The sequence below is a fragment of the Suricata suricatta genome, chromosome 8 (assembly GCF_006229205.1).
Source record: "Suricata suricatta isolate VVHF042 chromosome 8, meerkat_22Aug2017_6uvM2_HiC, whole genome shotgun sequence".
In the NCBI taxonomy this organism is placed as follows: domain Eukaryota; kingdom Metazoa; phylum Chordata; class Mammalia; order Carnivora; family Herpestidae; genus Suricata; species Suricata suricatta.
Genome location: NC_043707.1, coordinates 60,016,496 through 60,036,450, shown reverse-complemented (window position 1 = coordinate 60,036,450; position 19,955 = coordinate 60,016,496). Strand labels below are relative to the sequence as shown.

The window sequence follows — 19,955 nt, the reverse complement described above, 5'->3', positions numbered from 1 at the left end:
GCACCCCTGGATTTGGAATATTTTTAAACAGCAAACTTGAAATTGTATGGAAAGTTTTCACTAGCTTGAATGTTGTACTTAACAATGGATATGTTTCAGGATTTTGATAATCCAGGCTGTTACTCTAGGGTTGGTAACCAGACAGTGTGTTCAGGAGTAAAAGCCATTGTTTCTCAATGGCTGTCCTACCTGGAGAAGTTCCAAAAGCCTTTGAGCACAGATACCTTGTAATAGTCAGAATACCTGGTCAGTCTGAATACCATGCACAGACATTCTCATGTCCTGAAAAAACATTAATCTGATTTTTGTTTCCTATCCACTGGAGAGTGTCCACAGATTCTTAATTGTAGCAAACCTTAATTCACAAGATTTCTGTTCTCACTCATGACCTATGTGAAAATTATATTATATAACTCATTTGATCCCCTTGCTAAGAAATAGAGCTGGCTTATTTCCTTCTTCATAAACTTTGGCATCTGTAAGAAGTACAGAATCACATTTGTGCATTGCACATACCAAAATAGTAGTTGTAAGTTTCTCCCTTTTCTAGATGGCACGGGAAGTCTGCTCAAAGAAATGCTGCGAACACTGCCAAGAGAGATGAGCTGACAAATCTTTCCTCCTCTTTTAGCGTCACAACGCGCAAAGTCTTTTCATGAAAAACAAGAAGGAAGTGGAGAAGATAATAGATTCCTAAGTTTTAGAGAGATTAAATGAGGACATTCCCACAAATACCAAGTATTTGGAAATAGGCAGAACCTGCTATTAGGGAAATCTGTGCTATTCCTAAGCACCAATGCCACTCTACTGTGTCTCTATGGCCAAGTCACTCACAATGTTCTTTGCCCTCCTTTTCTCTAACAGTAAAATAAAAATTAAAATGAAAATAAATTGGCTTCTACCAACCTCAAAGGAGATTGAAAATAATGATAATAATAGTAATAAAATAGAATAATCAACTTCAAACCTCTTTTATGTGACAGGCCCTGTCCCTAGAATACCTTTAATACTGAGAACTACCCTACGGGTGCCTGGGTGGCTCAGTTGGTTAAGCAGTTAAGCTTTCGACTTTGGCTCAGGTCATGATCTCACCGTTCTTGGGTTCAGGCCCCACATCAGGCTCTGTGCTGACAGCTCAGAGCCTGGAGCCTGTTTCTGATTCTGCGTCTTTCTCTCTCTCTGCCCCTCCTCCACTTGTGCTCTGTCTCTCTGTCTCTCAAAAATAAATAAACATTTAAAAAAAATACTGAGAATGACCATAGAAGGTAGTATCAATATTGTGTTATGGTAGTACCAAGAAAGTATTATTATCCTTATTTTTTATTTTTTTAAGTTTATTTATTTTAATAGAGAAAGAGTGAGGGAGGGAGGTGCAGAGAGAGAGGAAGAGAGAGGATCCCAAGCAGGCTCTCGCTGTCAGCATAGAGCACAACACAGGGCTCGAACTCATGAACTGTGAAATCATGACCTGAGCCAAAGCCACGAGTCGGACACTTAACCGACCGAGCCACCCACGCACCTGTATTATCCCTCTTTTTAAAATCAACTTATTATAGTTCAGAGAGCTGAATATTTCTGGGGACACACAGCAATGAAGTGAAGCTGCCGGGGTTTGAGTGCTGGTCCATCTCACTCGCATTGCCATTGCATCGCGTCCCTCACACCTGCTCTAATGAGAAGACTAAATGTGACAAAGCAGTGGGATGGGGATACCGGCCTCAGCCATGACTGGGCTAGCTTTGTGGTGTCTGAAGGCAGGTCCTTGCAAGATGTCTGGTCGGCGCTCCCTTTGAGTTGTGGAACAAGGTTTTTCTCTTTATTCATTTCCTAAACTTGGCTCTGTTAGTGCGATCTCCGACTCATAGTAAGTGATTTAATCCTGATTTGGAGGTGTAGATGACATAATATCTGTCCACCTAAAAAGGTGCTTCCTTTGGGAAGGCACAGAGGACACCCATGAGTCTCCTGCGGAGACCGTACAAGCAGCTATGGATGGAGCAACAGGGAGGAGTCAGAACTGAAATAAAGCTTAGAAGGAGGAGAGTCTGCAGTCCTTTGGAAGAAGGAATCCCCAAAAGATAACAGAAACAGAACGAGAGGCCAGACCAAGAGGAATTAGGAGAGAATCCTGGGAAAATGTGGGTGCATGTGGGAGTAATGGAGATCCAATCTCTGAGCAAACTGTGGAGACTCCTTTAGGCATTTGGATTGTCTAAACTGGCTTGTTAATAAAAAGCATTTAAGGCACAGTTGTTACTGTATATGTTGGGAATATATTACAAATATTATGCACAGCATGGCTCTTTTTCAGGCAACCTCTCTTTAAAAAACAAAGTTAAAGCAATGTTGTATTACAGAATTCGGTCTAGTAAAATCATGCACTCCAAGAACATCTGGTTTGATTCCTCTATCACAGAGGAGAAAATTGTGGCTTGAAAAGGTTAACTGAGTTACCTAAAGACATACTTTGCTTAATATAAGGTCAAGAATAGAACTTGAGTCTCCCGACTCCTGTTCTAGTGCTCAGCCTAATTATTACTATTTCTAGAATTCCTCATATTAGAAAATTTCCCCCTGGATTATAACACTTAAAATACAGGTCATTCTAACTCTACATGTGAACAAATTGTGCTAGCTATTTGAAAGTTGTATCTAAATACGTAGGGTACACATTTCATGATATTGCATTGCAGTAATCAACATGTTAAAGCAATTACAGATGGATCTTCTGCTTTTTCTAATTGTTATGCTCTTTGAGAAGCCTGATTACAGCTGGGGCATCTGGGTGGCTCAGACAGTTAAGTGTCCAACTCTTGGTTTTGGCTCAGGTGATAATCTCACAGTCTGCAGGATCGAGCCCAGAATTGGGCTCAGTGCTAATGGTGTGGAGCCTGTTTGGGAGTCTCTGTCTTCCTTTCTCTCTCGGCCCCTCCTCCACTCATGCTGTCTCTCTCAAAACGAATAAATAAAACTTAAAAGAAAAGAATATGGACATTTAAGAGAAATAAAAGTATGGTTACAGCTACAGATCATAAGACTGGAAGTGATATTTTTCCTTCTCATTGCCTAATTCCCCACCGATAATTTCACAATTAACTTTCTTCCATGAGGTCTCTGATGGACAGAAAAAGGAAGAGGAAGCATTAAATGAGTAAGAATATAATTTACATCATCAGTAACAAAATAACTTTGAATTTTCTATTATAGTGTAATGTAATTTTTCACATATATTGTCTTATTTGATCTTTTAAATCTGACTGAGGAGTAGATATTAACTCTGTTCTATGAAGTAAGTAACTGAGACTCAAGGAAGTCCAAGAATGTGCCTTAAATCCAGGTGGTCCTACTCTCCTCTATTGGCCACAAGAAAAGAAGAAGTTTGTATTTAAAGTATGAAATGGCTGGGGCACCTGGGTGGCTCAGTCAGTTAAGCATCCGACTTCAGCTTAGGTCATGATCTCACGACTCATGAGTTCGAGCCCCACGTCAGGCTCTGTGCTGGTACCTAAGAGCCTGGAGCCTGCTTTGGATTCTGTGTTTCCCTCTTCCTCTGCCCCTCCCCTGCTCACACTCTTTCTCTCTCTCTGTCTCTCAAAAATAAATAATAAGCATTACAAAAATAAAGTGTGAAATGTCTAATTATGAGCGTCTTAGCCTTATATGGTTTCTTCTAGAATTAATTAGCTGAGAAATGTACTTCCAGGTAACTATGGAATTGAGTAATTTCCTCATGGTCATGGATTTTGAAGTGTAGAAGCCAAGGATGAAGATGCTAATTTTGACACAGTTAAGGTGGAGGTATTTTTCCTGGTCAGTAATTAGATACTGAATCAATTGCCCTATACGTCCATTACTCTTTGTGTGTTTTTTTTTTAATCACAAAGCATTTTTGTTAATCAGCATAAGGGAAGATAAAATTGCTTCCTTATTTGCTGTAACAAGATGGCTTCTGTATATTTTTCTAGAACTGACATTAGACCACTTAGGTATAAAATAAAGAGAAGAGGAAATCTAGGTAATTAACATCAGTGCATTTTAAGGAAAAGGTAAATAAGGCATCAGTTCATTTAATAGACTATTGTTTGGGAGAGGGGATAACAGAACTCTGTGTGAATATGTTGTCTACGATTAATGTCCTCACCAAAAGCCTGGGATTGCAATTGCCTTAGGAACTGCCATTTTATAAAGTCCTAAGCATGCCTCAGAAACTAGGTCCACGTAGGCAGAATCCAAAAGAGACCGATCTTATATTAAGTACTCACCAAAAAGGGGAGCTAAAGTGAAATACCAGGCTGTAATCTGTTTGTACCTTTATGACAGTTCATTTAATAATTTAATAAATATTTGATTGCTTATTATGAGCCTTTTAGTTAAATTGGGGGAAATAATAAAGAACTATTATTGGTACACTTCCTAGGCCATAGTAGAATTTCAATAAATTTTCATTTAATAGATGGAGTAAAACATCATTAATATGAACATAAATTTGTTTTCCTTTCCAGCCAGTGGAAACATTTTTATTTGTAAAGTAAGCAATGATGAATGTCCCATCAAATATGTTGCTCTGTTTCATAATTATTGAACAATGGAAGGTGAAATCAATCTCCAAGGTCTATATGAGTCCTCATCTCTTAATCCTACCATTTTGTGACCTAAGGCATGCCTATGGATGCATGTATTGTAGCAAATGAGATTTGCATTATTAAAATATAGAGAGCTTCCAACTGTAAAGGCTTGGGGTCAGATCGTAAGTCTTCTCCTCAGGAAAACCATAGAAAGATAGGTGACAACCTATTGGAAAATGTATACTAGAGAGAGACAAATTTTTGAAGCTTCTTTACCCTAGGTCCTCATTCAGTTTCTAGTCTCCAATTGAATTTCATATGTATTAAGAAAATTTATTCAGTGATGCTAGATTTTTTGATGTTTAAGTCTCAGACCTTGACAGTCATTTCATGGACAATATTGGTTCTAGTGACATCTTAGATAGTTAAACAAGGAGATAATTAAGATAATTAATTTTTTCATTTTTTAACTCCACCCTCTAGAGCAACAGAAATAGCAGGGAGCAGATGATAGGCTCTTAATAAATTTGTGCAGTATTAATGTTACATTGGTCAAGAAATCTATGAACTTAATTAATGGAAATAGGGAAATAGAAACTGTGCTGAGCCTCAGCCTTGATCTTAACCTTGGCCTCTGGCTTCTCTGGCTGATTTGGAAGGCTAATGGTCCTTAGGCCCAGTTCAGAAACAAGGGAAGACATTGCTAAGACTTCATTGGCCAGATATGTGTTCCAGTATGTCCAAGAAGGGCCCAGGGCAGCACCTCCCAGAAGATGCCCGTTCTGGGGGCTATTAAAGACTTCATAGAGTGTTCATTCCAAAGCCCCCAGCCCACCTGACTCATCAGACTCTGTTCCTTCCTCCACCACCATCTTCTCACTTTAAGATTGCAGAGGTCAACACAGCAGAGAGGAAAGATGGGTAATAGGAGATGACCCCAATAAGCACAAATACCTTAGTGAGGTGTGCTGCAGTCTCACATTCTTTGCTGTGTTTCTTCATTTTCCAGCCATATGAAAAGTCATAATAAGGGCAGCAATTTCTAGTCTAGGTGGAGGCTGTTAAGCATTACAGAGGGACAGAGACTGGGCTTGGGCAGCGAGGCTACAGCATGATAGGGCTGCCTAGCTACTCACACCAGATGGTTGGTTTGCCATAATCAGAGGCTGCTCAAATCTTGGCATATAAGCAGGGGTTAAATAAATCTCTAACGGATGGCTACTTCTCAAAATGGGTGGGGAGGTTGCTTAAAAATGTCATCAGCCACAAAACTGCTTCAAGATCCCTCCAGCTCAGAGACATTTCCATTGTCCTAGGGCACCTTTGAAAGGTCTGTGCATGGTACCAGATGAAACTCCGTAAGTCTGCAAAAGAGCACACAAACATGAACACACACACGCACACACACAAACAAATGATCTCATTTGCTCTTTGATTTTTGGTTCAAACCACTTACCTTCCCAGGTTTTTGTGTTGGTCAAGCAATTCAGCAGTAATGGAATTAATTCATTTTCAAATTTAGTAATAAAATGTGTCTCTTTGTCAGATGTACTTGTATCCCATGCTACATTGTATTTGACTTTTTGATGTATCTCAAAATGAAGCACATGATACAATTACACTTAATTTAATCGCAGCCTTAGGATGTTGGACAAGAAAGCTTATTAATGTTCTGTCCCACATTAACAAAACACCTTCAACATTTCTTTTATATTCACTGATGTCTTTCACAGGTACATTCAAGTAAATAAAATCTTTAACGGCCTTGGAAAATCCTTAATATTGAAGGTGGGCTCATAATGTGCATTGAAGTATGCATTAAGTATATAAGAGAGAAGCCTGAAGGAGTCTTGCGAGACATTGTTAAGTTATTATGTAAAAAATATATATTGGAAATGCCCTTGCTGGACAATTGATAGGTCAAATAAAATATATCAAGCGCATAGTATACATTCAATAAATGTTTGTTAAATCAATTATTGCATAATAGAAAATATAAACTTTTATAGTGCTTAAATAAAATAGTTTAATGATAAATTGATACCTGAATTTAGTAAGCAACTAAAATTTTTTTCAAAATACTGATGCCTCTAATTCCATAATTTCTATGTACAACATGAAATTATATGTCAGTAAAATTATGTCAGTTTAGATCTCAAAATCAGAATTTTGGCTTTATTATTCCATATTTCAAATGCGTTGTTTTTAGTTACATCTCATTTCCCTGCCATTATTGCAAAACAATATTTATATATCTTTCTTTTACCCCTATGTTGTTTCATATTAGGAAATATTTATTAGACCCTAAACATACTGTATATTTCCTGTGTAAGACTGTTCAGGTAAAAATATGTATGCTTTCTCTATATGAATAAAATAAGTAATAGTGAAAATGTCATTGAATCTAAGTATATTAAGATTTTAATTTTTTAAGGAGACATCAAAAAATACATGCACAATATCAATCACAGCAGAAATTGTAAAGTGGTATCCATAGTATGGAAAAATAAAATGTACTTTATATTAATGTGTCTTTTCAATTTCTCAACATTGTTGTGAAGGCAAAGGTCAGAATTGGAAGTTTTAGCAAAAGGCAGTGGGTATAATTAAGTTGTAAACATGAACTAAGGTGCTAGGTTTCTTGTGTTTGTAATCTAGCTAACCAGCTGTATAATCTTGCACAAATCATGTAATCTGTGCCTCAATTCTCTCATATATATGGTGGGGATAATAATAGTACCTAATAATATTAAGAGGTTTTGTGAAGACTGCATGAGTTCAAAAATTTAAACCTCTTTAAATGGTACCTGGAAAATATTAGTAGCATTAAATTGCTACTTGTATCCATATTTCGAAAAGTCAGGTATATTTTCTAAGGGAAAAGAAATTACAACTGTAGAAAGATTTAAAGCAATTACTTTTAACAATTGGAATACAGGTCTCCAGCCTCAGGTTTCAGTGTCTAATTTGGTTTAAAGGACAAAATGCTTTCCAAGACAATGCACATACTTCATTGTCTAATTATGTAAGAGGAACAAATCTTCAAAACCTGAGGTTAAAACTGGTGATTACAAAGCTTACCGCCCCAAGCTTAGTGCTGAATCAATATTCAGGTAATAAAACAGACATGCATTATTATTTTAAACTTTATTGATTGATCACTGAATGATTGTAATTAGTGTTTTTAGAGCTGTAAAGATGTAATGTATATTTGGATACAAGGAAATAGGACAGAATTTTCCCATTAAACCTAACATATATTGGATCTGGTTGCTCTTCCCTATTAACTACCCTTGCTATTTTTTTTAAGTTTTTTTTAATGTTATTTATTTATTTTTGAGAGACAGAGACAGTGCAAGCAGGGGAGGGTCAGAGAGAGAGGGAGACACAGAATCTGAAGCAGGCTCCAGGCTCTGAGCTGTCAGTACAGAGCCCGACACAGGGCTCGAACCCACGAGCTGTGAGATCATGACCTGAGTCGAAGCTGGATGCTTAACCAACTGAGCCACTCAGGCGCCCCTACCCTTGCTATCTGAAGGACTTAGTTTCAGTTTCTTGTGTTCTTTAGTGTTTAAAAAAATCATTAGAATTCTAGAAATTTGAAGTAGGAGTATGTTCTGTGGTAGAAGTAGGCAAGGATCTTTTAACATAGGGATTTTTTGCTTATCATATTAGCCACATGACAAGATTTATGTAAACACTTAACATCTCTGTCCAAACCATCCATACATGTATGTATTTATTCTACATGGAGGCTACTGAATATGTCCTTTGCTACGCTAGGCCCAGGGGATAAGGAAGTGAACAGGAACATTTTTCTGTTCTCAAGGGTCTTATGATTGAATAAAAGAGAAAAGTGAAGGAACAACAGCCATCCCATAAGATAATCGCCATGACGGAAGCATTCATCTCTGTGCGGTTAGCGAAAGCGATCCAAAGGGAACATTAAAGACAGGAAACCATCTGGAGCTTTAAAGGTGCCCAATTCCTGTTATTTTATACTAGAAGTTATTTACAAGGGAAAACACAAATAAAGATGAAAGCAGGTAACATCTAAGATATAATCAAAGGTTCTTAAGATATTACAAAAAAAATTAAAATTACATCAGAGAAACTGCACAGGGAAGAACATTTAAGACCCTGTAATATCAGATAATTAAGAGTGTGATTTGCCTGTGCCTCCCGCCTTTCGCTCTTGGTGCCATTTAAACCCCTTGCACACAAGGCTATCTTTCGCCTCTGTCCTTAAGTGGCATTTCCACTGAAGCCTGGGGCTATTCTTTCCTGAAAAGCACCAGACTGATGCCAGATGGCGACATGTGCCAGAGTAGCAGCAGGATGGAGTGGGGCATGTGCATCCAAGAATTTAACAGAGGAGGTTCCCCACTCTGGCTTTGTACTTAGAACACAGGCATGCCGTTTAACTTATCGAGGGCAGTGTCTTCTTAAAATTTGTCTTAAAATTCCCAAAGAGGTTAGGAATGTCACATGAGGTAGTTTATGGGGAATTGCCTAAAGAATAACCCAATAAATGTTCCTGTCTTCTTAGATATGTGTTGCTACTCCATAAATTCTACTTCCAGTAAGTGAAAGTGAACTGATTTGATTTGAATGTAAGCAGTTTTCGTGTTTGGTTGATAAATAAATTGGTAGAGACACGATTTAAGAGTTCAGAGTTAAGAATTGGGTGACCTTCTTTCAAACTGCACCTATTTCCTGCAACACCCTCCTCCCGTTTGCCAATTGCAGCCATTGTAGCAATGTTGAGGGGAAAGCAGCTTGAGTCGCATAAGCAAAGAAGTGTATATATGGCGTGTTTCCGGGACTTAAGCACCTGGGTAGGAATGTGGGTACCCCCACTCCCCAGCTTTGTGACCCCTGGACAATTTATGTAATCTGCATCTGTCTCAGTTTTCTCATCCGTAAATTAGGAATACCAATAGATACTTTATAAGGTATGGACTGAATAGAGCAGTCTGCAGTAGAACTTAGCACAGTATCTAGCACTTACATCCTCAACATATATGTTATCTGATTGTTGATAAATTGGTCATGCTTTGTGTTTATTTAATAGTAATGTTCTAATTTCTTTTGATTAAATTCAGTGAATATTTGCTGGACACCTAAAACACTGTGATTGAAAGCACTGTGTGAATACAGAGATCTCACTTTTAAGTACTTAATCTTAAAATTATGGCTGGCACACTCTGGAAAACAGTGTGGAGGTTCTTCAAAAAATTAACAATAGAACTCCCCCATGACCCAGCAATTAGCACTGCTAGGGATTTACCCAAGGGATACAGGAGTGCTGATGCACAGGGGCACATGCACCCCAATGTTCGTAGCAGCACTGTCAACAATAGCCAAATCATGGAAAGAGCCTAAATGTCCATCACCTGATGAATGGATCAAGAAGATGTGGTTTATATACACAATGGAGTACTACATGGCAATAAGAGGGAATGAAATCTGGCCATTTGTAGCAACGTGGATGGAACTCAAGGGTGTCATGCTAAGTGAAATAAGTCAGGCAGAGAAGGACAGATACCATATGTTTTCACTCATAAGCGGAACAGGAGAAACTTAACAGAGGACCATGGGGGAGGGGAAGGGGAAAAATAGTTGGAGAGAGGGAGGGAGGCAAACCATGAGAAACTTGAATGCTGAGAACAAACTGAGGGCTGCTTGGGGAGTTGGAGAGGGGAAGGGGGTGATGGGCATGGAGGAGGGCACTTGTAGGGATGAGCACTGGGTGTTATATGGAAACCAACTTGACAATAAACTATAAAAGAAAAAAAAATTTTAATTAAAAAAATAGAAAAAAATTAGGGCTGGCAATATACAAAGCATTATAAGGCAAGGCAGACAAACAGGTCCTATGATAAACTAGATATGGAAATAAAGAAGTCAGGGTCTTCAGCTCTGAATGAGGAGCATGAAGACCTTTATGAGGAAGGTCATCTCGACCTTTATGAGGAAAATTTTTATGGGACACAAATGTGAAATGTAATATAAAGCAGACACTGGAACATGTCTTTTGAGATGTAAGTGTAATAGGAACTTGGGTTTTTTGTGGGTTGGGAGAGTGAAGTATGGAGCAAACAAACAAGAAAGGCAGATTTGCTATAAGATAAAAGGTCATACGTACCATTCTAAAAAAAAAAAAAAGACTTTGATTATTAGTGGGATACTCTTAAAGACATGATCAGATGTGAACTCTAGAAAATCAGCCTCAAAGCATTGAGGAGGATGAAGTGAATCATGCACAGAACAGAGGTAGAGACCTAATTATAGAGGGTAGTGACCATGTAAAAAAATGGTTATCTGAAATCATGCCAGGACAGAGAATTCCAGAACTAGATGGCACTGTAAGCAGACTCTCTCTAAGAACAGAAGAGGTCCAGAGAGGTTAAGTGACTTGCCCAAATCCAGAAGCTAGTGGCATAAATGAGGGGACAAACTGGCTTCTCCTGGTTGTGAGGCTGGCTGTTGTGCTGCCCTGTTTGAATTTGTATCTACGTTATACATGCCATTTAAGTCACAGCCATTTTACTTGTGAAAAGTAGCTCAGAAACCTAGACCATGAATAATGTTGTAGACTCATTCTTGACCTATTCCTTTCCTTAACAACACTACACGTGTTAGTGTGTTTTTTATAATCTATATTTTGGATATTCATTGTAGTTCATCTGAATATGCTACAATTAAGATAGTTTTATAAACTATAATGCCTTATGCTATATTATAGTATACATTATTAGTTATCATTATTGTCAATATTTGAAGGAGACACTTATCTGTATTACCTACAAGGCAAAAAATTATTAAAGAATATTATTATACATTGTACTGTAGGAAGTGAAAAATTCTACTATCACTATGTTGACCTATGACAATTTCCTTTGTAGCACAAGATTTAGTAAAATTCCTTTGATCTGCTATTTCTTCAGTTTCAACTTGATTTCAATATATTTATCAATGTTTTAATTTTCCCATTTTATATAATTTTGAGATACTTTACCAGAATTGGTTCCCACCCTCCACTTAAAATTTGTTATTCGCATAAAATAATGTTTCTTTTCTCATGGATTATCTCCTGCATATGAGTGGTAGCAATATACAATACATTCTTTGACTTTTTGTGTCATTATTCATATGAACTCTGAAATTTCTTGTGCAAGTATTCAAAAGTGAGCATGATGTTTAAATCATCCTGTATCAATGACATGTACCTTTCTACCTTGATTAGAAAGATTGGCATCTTATTCTTTTCTGACAGCTACATTTTGATCACTAAGAGGCATCTCAGCTTTCAGATTCCCAAAACCAAACTTTAGCTTTCTCCTACCTAAGCTTCTCCCAGCTTTCCCTCTTCTAGAAAATGGTGCTTCTGACCAATTGCTCAACCTTGAATCGTTGAAGTCAACCTTTATTGTTTTTTGTACATTGACCAGACCATCAACAAGTCTTGTCTGTCTCCAGAATCATATCCAGATCTGGCAGCTTCTGTATACCGTCACCTCTACCCCTGAGTAAACAGGGCCATCGCCTCTTGCCTGGATTACTGCAAGTGCCCTGCATCCACTAGTATGGCAGTTTCGTGGGTGCAGGGAGTTTTCTGTTTTCTGTTGCCATTTTCTCACACTCAGAGCAGTGTCTAGCACATTCTAGGTATTCAGTAAGTATTTGCTGGATTTTGGTGAGCCTTCTCAAGTTTTACCCTGCTTCTACTTTTGAACCACTACAGTCCATCCTCAACCCAATAGCCAGAGTGATATTTGTAAAATATGTTTCAAGTCATATTACACCTCTGCTTAAATTCTCTAAAGCGTTTCAAAATGTACTTTGGATAAAGTATTAATTCTGGCCACAGCCTTCAATTCTCTGCAAAGCATGGCCCCAAATCCACCTCTCTGACTTCTTATATCACTTCTCCCTTTTGACTCTGCCTTCTACCTGGTTTTTATATGATTAGTTCTTTCTGGCCCCATCAAGCCTCTGCTTAAATGGCACCTATGTAAGTAAATCTCTGATCTAAAATAGCAATCCGGGCACTGAGTTACCACAGCCCTATCTTTTATCTTCTTTATAGTATATGCTCTTTCTCATATTATAATTTTTAAATTCCTACCTGCCTTCCCCAGCTAGAATGAAATTTTCATCAGAACAAGGACTTAGGAGCGCCTGAGTGGCTCAGTAGGTTAAGCATCTCACTTTGGCTCAGGTCATGATCTCGCAGTTCTTGAGTTTGAGCCCCGCATTGGGCTCTGTGCTGACAGCTCAGAGCCTGGAGCCTGCTTCAGATTCTGTGTCTCCTTCTCTCTGCCCCTTTCCTGCTCGCACTCTGTCTGCCTCTCTCTCAAAAATAAATAAATATTAAAAATGTTTTTTAAAAGAACAAGGACTTTGTTTTATTTCATCCACATTCTAGGACACAGGAGAGGGCTTAGTGCTAGGAGGCTCTCAGTAGCTATTTGTTGAATAAATAAACATATTTAAAATATAAATAAAATAAATAAACATACAATAACATATTGTATGTTAAGTGGCCCTTTGTGATTAGGATGCCACTAGTTTAAGAGGATCTGCTGAGATCTGCATTCACAATGGCCTAGAGAAAGGAGAAGAAAGGAGCTGACCTTTATGACTCTAGGCCAAGAGCAAAGTAAACTTTCCCAGAAGAGAAGGAAAGTTTGTTCTTATGATCAACATGCTACAAGCAAGTAAGTTATCTGACCTAGATAAAATGTCATGATGGATTCCATAAATTTTGCTAAAATTGATGTAGACTGTCAATTTGTATTTTTAAATGGACATAAAAAAATCAATATTATCTGGCAAATGTAATCTTTGGAAACACATTTCTTTTGTTTGCCTCGTCCTCTAAAACTGTTATAATTTTCTTTTAAAAATTGCTTCTATTATTTTTACTAAAGTTCCTTAGTAGATGGCAATTATAAGAATGAAGCTCTTATTTTTTAAAAACCACTTTGCTAATCTTCAGGTAATACCCCTCCTCTATATTGCTGCATAAAAATAGCAAGTTCGTGCTTTTTTTGGCTACAGCATAACTAGTGAATAAAATTTCTAATACCTGCTTATATGGATCTTATAAAATCTCTTTAAATCTCATTTTAAATGCAATCAAAAGATGCCTATGTGCTTTTATTATGTGTATATATATACATATATATATAAATTCTGTATCTATGCCCAAATTAGTACACACCATCTGTTAAAGTTCTTCCATTCAAAAAGAAGCTTTGTTGATGAGTATTTCAAGAGATGAAAGACACATCTGAAGAAAAGTATGTTAGAAGTAAGCATTGTAAAAAAAAGAAGTAAAGATTTTAATTTAATTCATTACATTATCTGGCAGTAAAATACCATAGGAAACAATGCATAAAATTACTTTTTTCTCAAATATTATAAGTATTTTGTCCAAATCACTCTTTCTTAAAAACAAAATTGAAGTAGAACACAAAGACTAAAAGTGTTTTTTTAAACCAGAGAAAAAACACCAAAAAGAAGAAAAATATTACCATTATTTTAAAACCAGATGAGGGGTCTTAAAGCATGTTTCTATAGAACTGTAAAAAATATTAATACATGGGGAGAAAAATGGTATCACTGGAAAAATTGGCAGTTTCAAGAAGGCTAATGTCTGAAATGACTAAGGTGCATAACATTACTGAACTGCACATTACAGTACTGTAGTGTACTGTACATTACATTATTTTCATTCAAAAGATGAACTTATTATATTCATATATGTGCATATATATTTGGAAGTCACTCTGATGTATAATATTAGTAGAAATATAGAAGTCAGTAAGATTAGACCCCCACTTTAAGATTTTCATATGGTGGGCCACCTGCTTGGCTCAGTTGGTTAAGCATCTAACTTTGGCTCAGGTCATGATCTCGCAGTTCATAAGTTCAAGCCCCACGTTGGGCTCTGTGTTGAAGACTCAAAGCCTGGAGCCTGCTTCAGATTGTGTGTCTCCCTTTCCCTCTGCCCCTCCTCCACTCATTCTCTGTCTCTGTCTCTCAAAAATAAATAAATGTTAAAAAAAATTATGAAAACAAAAAGATTTTCATTTGGGAAGCAGAGCAAAGGCTCCAACTGGCCTATAGCAGGTAAGTAGAATAAAGAACAACATATATAAATTTCCTAAAAAGAAGTACTAAGGAATTAAGAGTGAGGACATTACTCTCAAAAATTATTTCCAAAAAAGGCATTATGTAAAAGGTGACATTTTATAAGTATACAACAACAACAATAATACTAACATGTATGCACTATTCTTCATTCCAAATATTATTGAAAATTACTTGCAATACTTCATTTAACCCAACAACTTCCTGTGCTGATGGATACTATCAGTGTACCTATTTCATAGAAAAGAAGACTGAAGTTTAAGAAAAACATTTCCAAGGTCTCATTGGTAGTAATGAGTTGAACAATGGATGTTAGAACCTTCTAGGTGCCTTGAAAACCATGTGACCCCAGTGGGTTTGATTACAGTATGTTGAATTCAGAGTGTCCACACTATTCACACACAGACACAGACACACACACACACATGTACACACACAGACACACGCACACTATAGGAATAGCACTTTGATTCTATGGCTGTATCTTCATCGCTACAGTTAAGCAGATTCTAAAGTAATCATCTGCAAAATTCAATGGCAAATAATGTCTATACTAGAGAAGATTTGCTTAATTTTCAAATTGGCCATGTTAAATTTTGTTCACCTTCCTGCAGAAGACATCAAACTCACTTTGCTGGGGCATTAGTATATTAAACTGAGAGGATTGCATGTTATTTGATATGTGTCAAAGGTTTCAGATCTGATTCCCATTTTCGGAATATCTGTATAAGACCTAAAATATGGCATGAGGGAAAGACGAAAGAAGGTGGGTCATCGATCTGGTTTAAAAGTGAAATATTTAACATGCACATTAATGGAGGGAAAACTTATACAAACTTTATGGAAACAATACTTTTTCTTAATTTATCTACTTTGAGAGAGAGAGAAAGAGAAGAGAGGAAGCAGAGGATAGGAGCAGAGAGAGAGAGAGAGAGAAAGAGGAGAGGAAGCAGGGGAGAGCAGCAGAGAGAGAGAGAGAGAGAGAGAGAGAGAGAGGGATAGAGAGAGAGAGCACCTCATGCAGACTGAGCTGGCAGCACAGAGTCCGAAATGAGGCTCGATCTCACAATGCTGAGATCATGAGTTGAGCCAAAATTAAGAGCTGGATGGTTAACTGACTGAGCCAACCCAGGTCTCCCTGGAAACAATACTTTTAAGAAATGTCTATTTATGTTAAAGAGATACATACTTTTAACTAAAGATTTGCACATAGAAACCTTTAAGCAGAACTTTAAGCTAATTAGGCCCCTCATCGATTGATGCTAGTTATATTCCATTAGCCTAAAACTTTATTACCATTTTTGGAAAGAAAAAAAGCATAATATAGTGGTTAAGAAATAAGACTTTGGAGCTTCAATTCCTGGGCTCAGAATCCACTTCTGCCACTTATTAGAGGAGACTGGATTTCACCTGCAAAATAAAGATAATAATGGCACCCATGTTATATCATAATAAAAAGTCTTAAATGAGTTAAAATTAATTAACAAAATTACTTAAGATTTCAAAAAGAGAAAAGTGACAGGCACATAGTAAGCACTATATGAAATATTTGTTAAATTAATACAAAAATATATGTGGATTTAAGTGGAAAAATCTCAGTAACACACGTGCACATGAAGCAGTGCTCTATTGGTCAAGACTAAAGCTACCACTTGTGCATTATGGGCGCGGGGAGGGGTGAGGAGAAATGATCACATATTTGGAGTAATCAAATGATCATGGGTTCTAATGAGAGAAATGGAAGTGATTTGATGTACTTTTTGTTCTCTCTACTGAAAAGCATCAATCTGAAAAACAGGAGGACAGTGCCAGATAAATCTCTATACATAATTAGTTGTTCTATTAAACCTAATTCTCACCTCAGTTGAAAAAGAAACGGGTAAAGAAGGCATAATGTTGTTTTGTAAATTTAGGTTTTCAACTGGACAGCCAGAAATAATGGATGGTCAATAATGTCTTCATCAAAAATCTGCCCTGTTTTGTCAAATAAATATTGTGTCTTCTACAAATAACAAATCCTTGGTTTTTTAAATTTTTTAATGTTTTATTTATTTTTGAGACAGAGAGAGACAGAGCATGAGCAGGGGAGGGGCAGAGAGAGAGGGAGGCACAGAATCGAAAGGAGGCTCCAGGCTCTGAGCTGTCAGCACAGAGCCCAATGCGGGGCTCGAACCCACAAACGTGAGATCATGACCTGAGCCAAAGTCGGAGGCTTAGCCGACTGAGCCACCCAGGCGCCCCCAAATGACAAATTCTTAAGCTAAACAGTTCTTTTTAAAAAATACTTATTTATTTTTGAGAGATGGGGCGGGGCGGGGAGTGGCAGAGAGAGAGGGGAACAAAGGATCCAAAGCAGGCTCTGTGCTTACAGCCACAATGCAGGGCTCAAACTCACAAATAGAAGATCACGACCTGAGCTGAAGTCAGATGCTTAACCGACTAAGCCACCCAGGTGCCCTAATAGTTCTTACTAATAATGTGACATAATCTGAATTTTCAGATTCTGAAAGCTATGTGCAATATTTCTCTTAATCTTTTGATCCTTCCTGGCCAAGCCCATGTCCTGTTCACCACATTGCAGCTACCATCCACATAGTACCTGGCATATTGCAGGTTGAGTGAATTAAGAGTTGAATCCATAACACAAATCTAGAAAGCAAACTGTGTGTAATTTAGGTTTACCAGACAAACTAGAGGTCATCTAGTAAAATTAGAATTTCAGATAAACAACAATTATTAGTATAGCATCTTCCAAATGTTGCATGGAACATAATTATACTAAAATTGTTCAATGATTATCTGAAATTATAATCTCACTGGGTGACCAGTATTTTCATTTACTAATTCTGGTAACTCTAGTTATTAGACTAAATTAAGATTTATTCATTTATTCAATTAGTCACTTAACAACAAGTATTTATTGCTTTATTAAATTATTAAATGATGTACTACAGGCCCACCTTGTGCCAGGAACAATTCTATGCCCTGACTCAGCTATAAATAAATAATACTGGCTGACTCTCACTTCATGGACAGGTATTTCAGTGCAGGTGGAGGGAGGGATGATGAAAAATAAATAATTGAAGTATTAAATTGACAGAGTAATTTCAGTTAATGATCAGTGCCATGAAGAAAATCAAGCAAGATGATGAGGGTCAAGAAAGAAGGATGGATTAAGGGCTACCTTAGTAAGAAAGTACAAGAAGTCATCATTAAATGGTGAGAAGAGGCCGGTTGTACCAAGAGCCAGAAGAAGAGCAAATGCAAAGGACCTAAGTAAAAATGAATTTGACTGTTTCAGGAAGAGCATGAAAACCAATTAGATTGTAGTGGGCAGGGGCTTGGGGAGTTGTGTAAGCACTGTACAAGATGTAAGAAAATAAAGCAAGAGCCAGTTCATGCAGAAACTTATATTCCATGATGTGACATTCAGATGGTATTCAAATAGAAAGGAAAGCACCAGAGTGGTTAAACTAGAGAGGGATATGATCAAAAATATTTTCAAAAGACCCGTTGGTTTGCTGGGAGGAAAATGGGTAGATGGGGTGTGGAGGGGAAGAGGGAGAGTACAAGACTTGGAGGTAGTCCGAGAGCCAAGGTGAAGGACGGCATGGGCTCCTGGAGACAGAGATAGGTGAATTGAAGATATGTTTTGAAGGCATAACCACGAGCACTCATGAAGGGCTTTGACTCTGAGATCGGAAAAGACTGGTGAGAGAAGATAGCTATTTGCTTCCACTGAAAGATATACTGATCCTACGCAAGACCCATGCACAATAATAAATTCCTCTTCTATATCCTTCTTTCTCAGTTGCCTATATTGGCATCATCGGTGGTCAGCCTGTATTTCCTTGAACTCACAGATGTCTTCAAACCTGTGCACTCTGGATTTAGCTGCTATGACCGCAGTCTTAGCATGCCGTATATTGAACCCACCCAGGAGGCAATTCCATTCCTTATGTTGCTTAGCTTGGCTTTCGCTGGACCTGCAATTACGGTAAGAATTGCCCCCAAATTATGTTTTGACAGTCCCCCAAAACAAAGAGTGACTACATTTGTGTAATAAATAGGTTAAAAATAAACAAAAAGTGAACTCCAAATCTTGGAACAGAGAGATCATGTATTTGAGATATTTTGAAAGTGTCATGGGACTTAATAGTTGAAAATTACTGGGATTCACAGTTAGAGAAGATTAGATGATTGCAAAATTGATGGGTCTCTAATGTTTAGTTTTATAAATGATTCTAAAAAATGTTAGTAACTGTATAATTCCCCTTGAATAGCTAATATGATGTTTCTGATATACTTCCTAATTAATGTGTTTATTTGGTATCTGAAATCTGGAAAACTGGTAGGGAAAACCAAATAATTATAGAGCCAAGAGACTTTCTTCTCAAAGTGCATGTAGCTATCGCTTACAGTTTCATGTTTACTGGGTTATCACTTTCTATTGATTATGAGCACTGAGCACCAGCAATTGTAAAGTAATAAGGTCACAACTCACTTTTCGGGCATACTCGGGAATGCACACATGCACACACACACACACACACACACACACACACAGAAAAATAAAATACTTTAGATTCAAAACAGGTGTTTGCATTTTTAAATATGTAATATAAAATAATGCCCTAACCTACTAAAATTGAATTAAAAAGTTATTTTTAGTTTGCTGACTTGCACATTATGAATAAGCACACTTTTCTTAGTTCATTAATAAATCAGAGTAGACAGAGAAAGACAAATATATGACTTCACGCATATGAGAAACTTAAGGTACAAAACAGATGAACATAAGGAAATGGAAGCAAAAATACAGAAACAGGAAGGAGGACAAAACATAAGAGACTTCTAAATATAGAGAACAAACAGAGGGTTGCTGGAGGGGTTGTGGGAGGGGGGATGGGCTAAATGGGTAAGAGGCATTAAGGAAGACACTTGGGGTGAGCACTGGGTGTTATGCATAGGGGATGAATCACTGGAATCTACTGAAATTACTGTTGCACTATATGCTAAGTAACTTGGATGTAAATTCAAAAATAAATTAATTACTTTAAAAATAAATAAATAAATAAATAAATAAGACTAGACAAACATTTCCAGAAGGCTTCTTTTGGAAGAAGATTCTGCTCCCAGAATCCTACAGAAAGGGCAAAAAAACAGGTTTCAAGGTTAATAATATTTATTTCTACCAGTAGGAACTCTTGTCTTTATCATGCCCACGAA

The 19,955-nt window shown here is 37.3% G+C and overlaps 1 protein-coding gene across 1 annotated transcript in view; it reads left to right on the top strand.

Annotated features, from left to right (window-relative positions):
* PLPPR4 (phospholipid phosphatase related 4) overlaps window positions 1-19,955 on the top strand; it is a 41,599-nt gene that overhangs the window by 4,695 nt on the left and 16,949 nt on the right. The window contains exon 2 of the mRNA XM_029949890.1: window positions 18,538-18,723. Coding sequence (XP_029805750.1) covers window positions 18,538-18,723 — 186 coding nt within the window. The remainder of the gene's footprint in view (window positions 1-18,537; window positions 18,724-19,955) is intronic.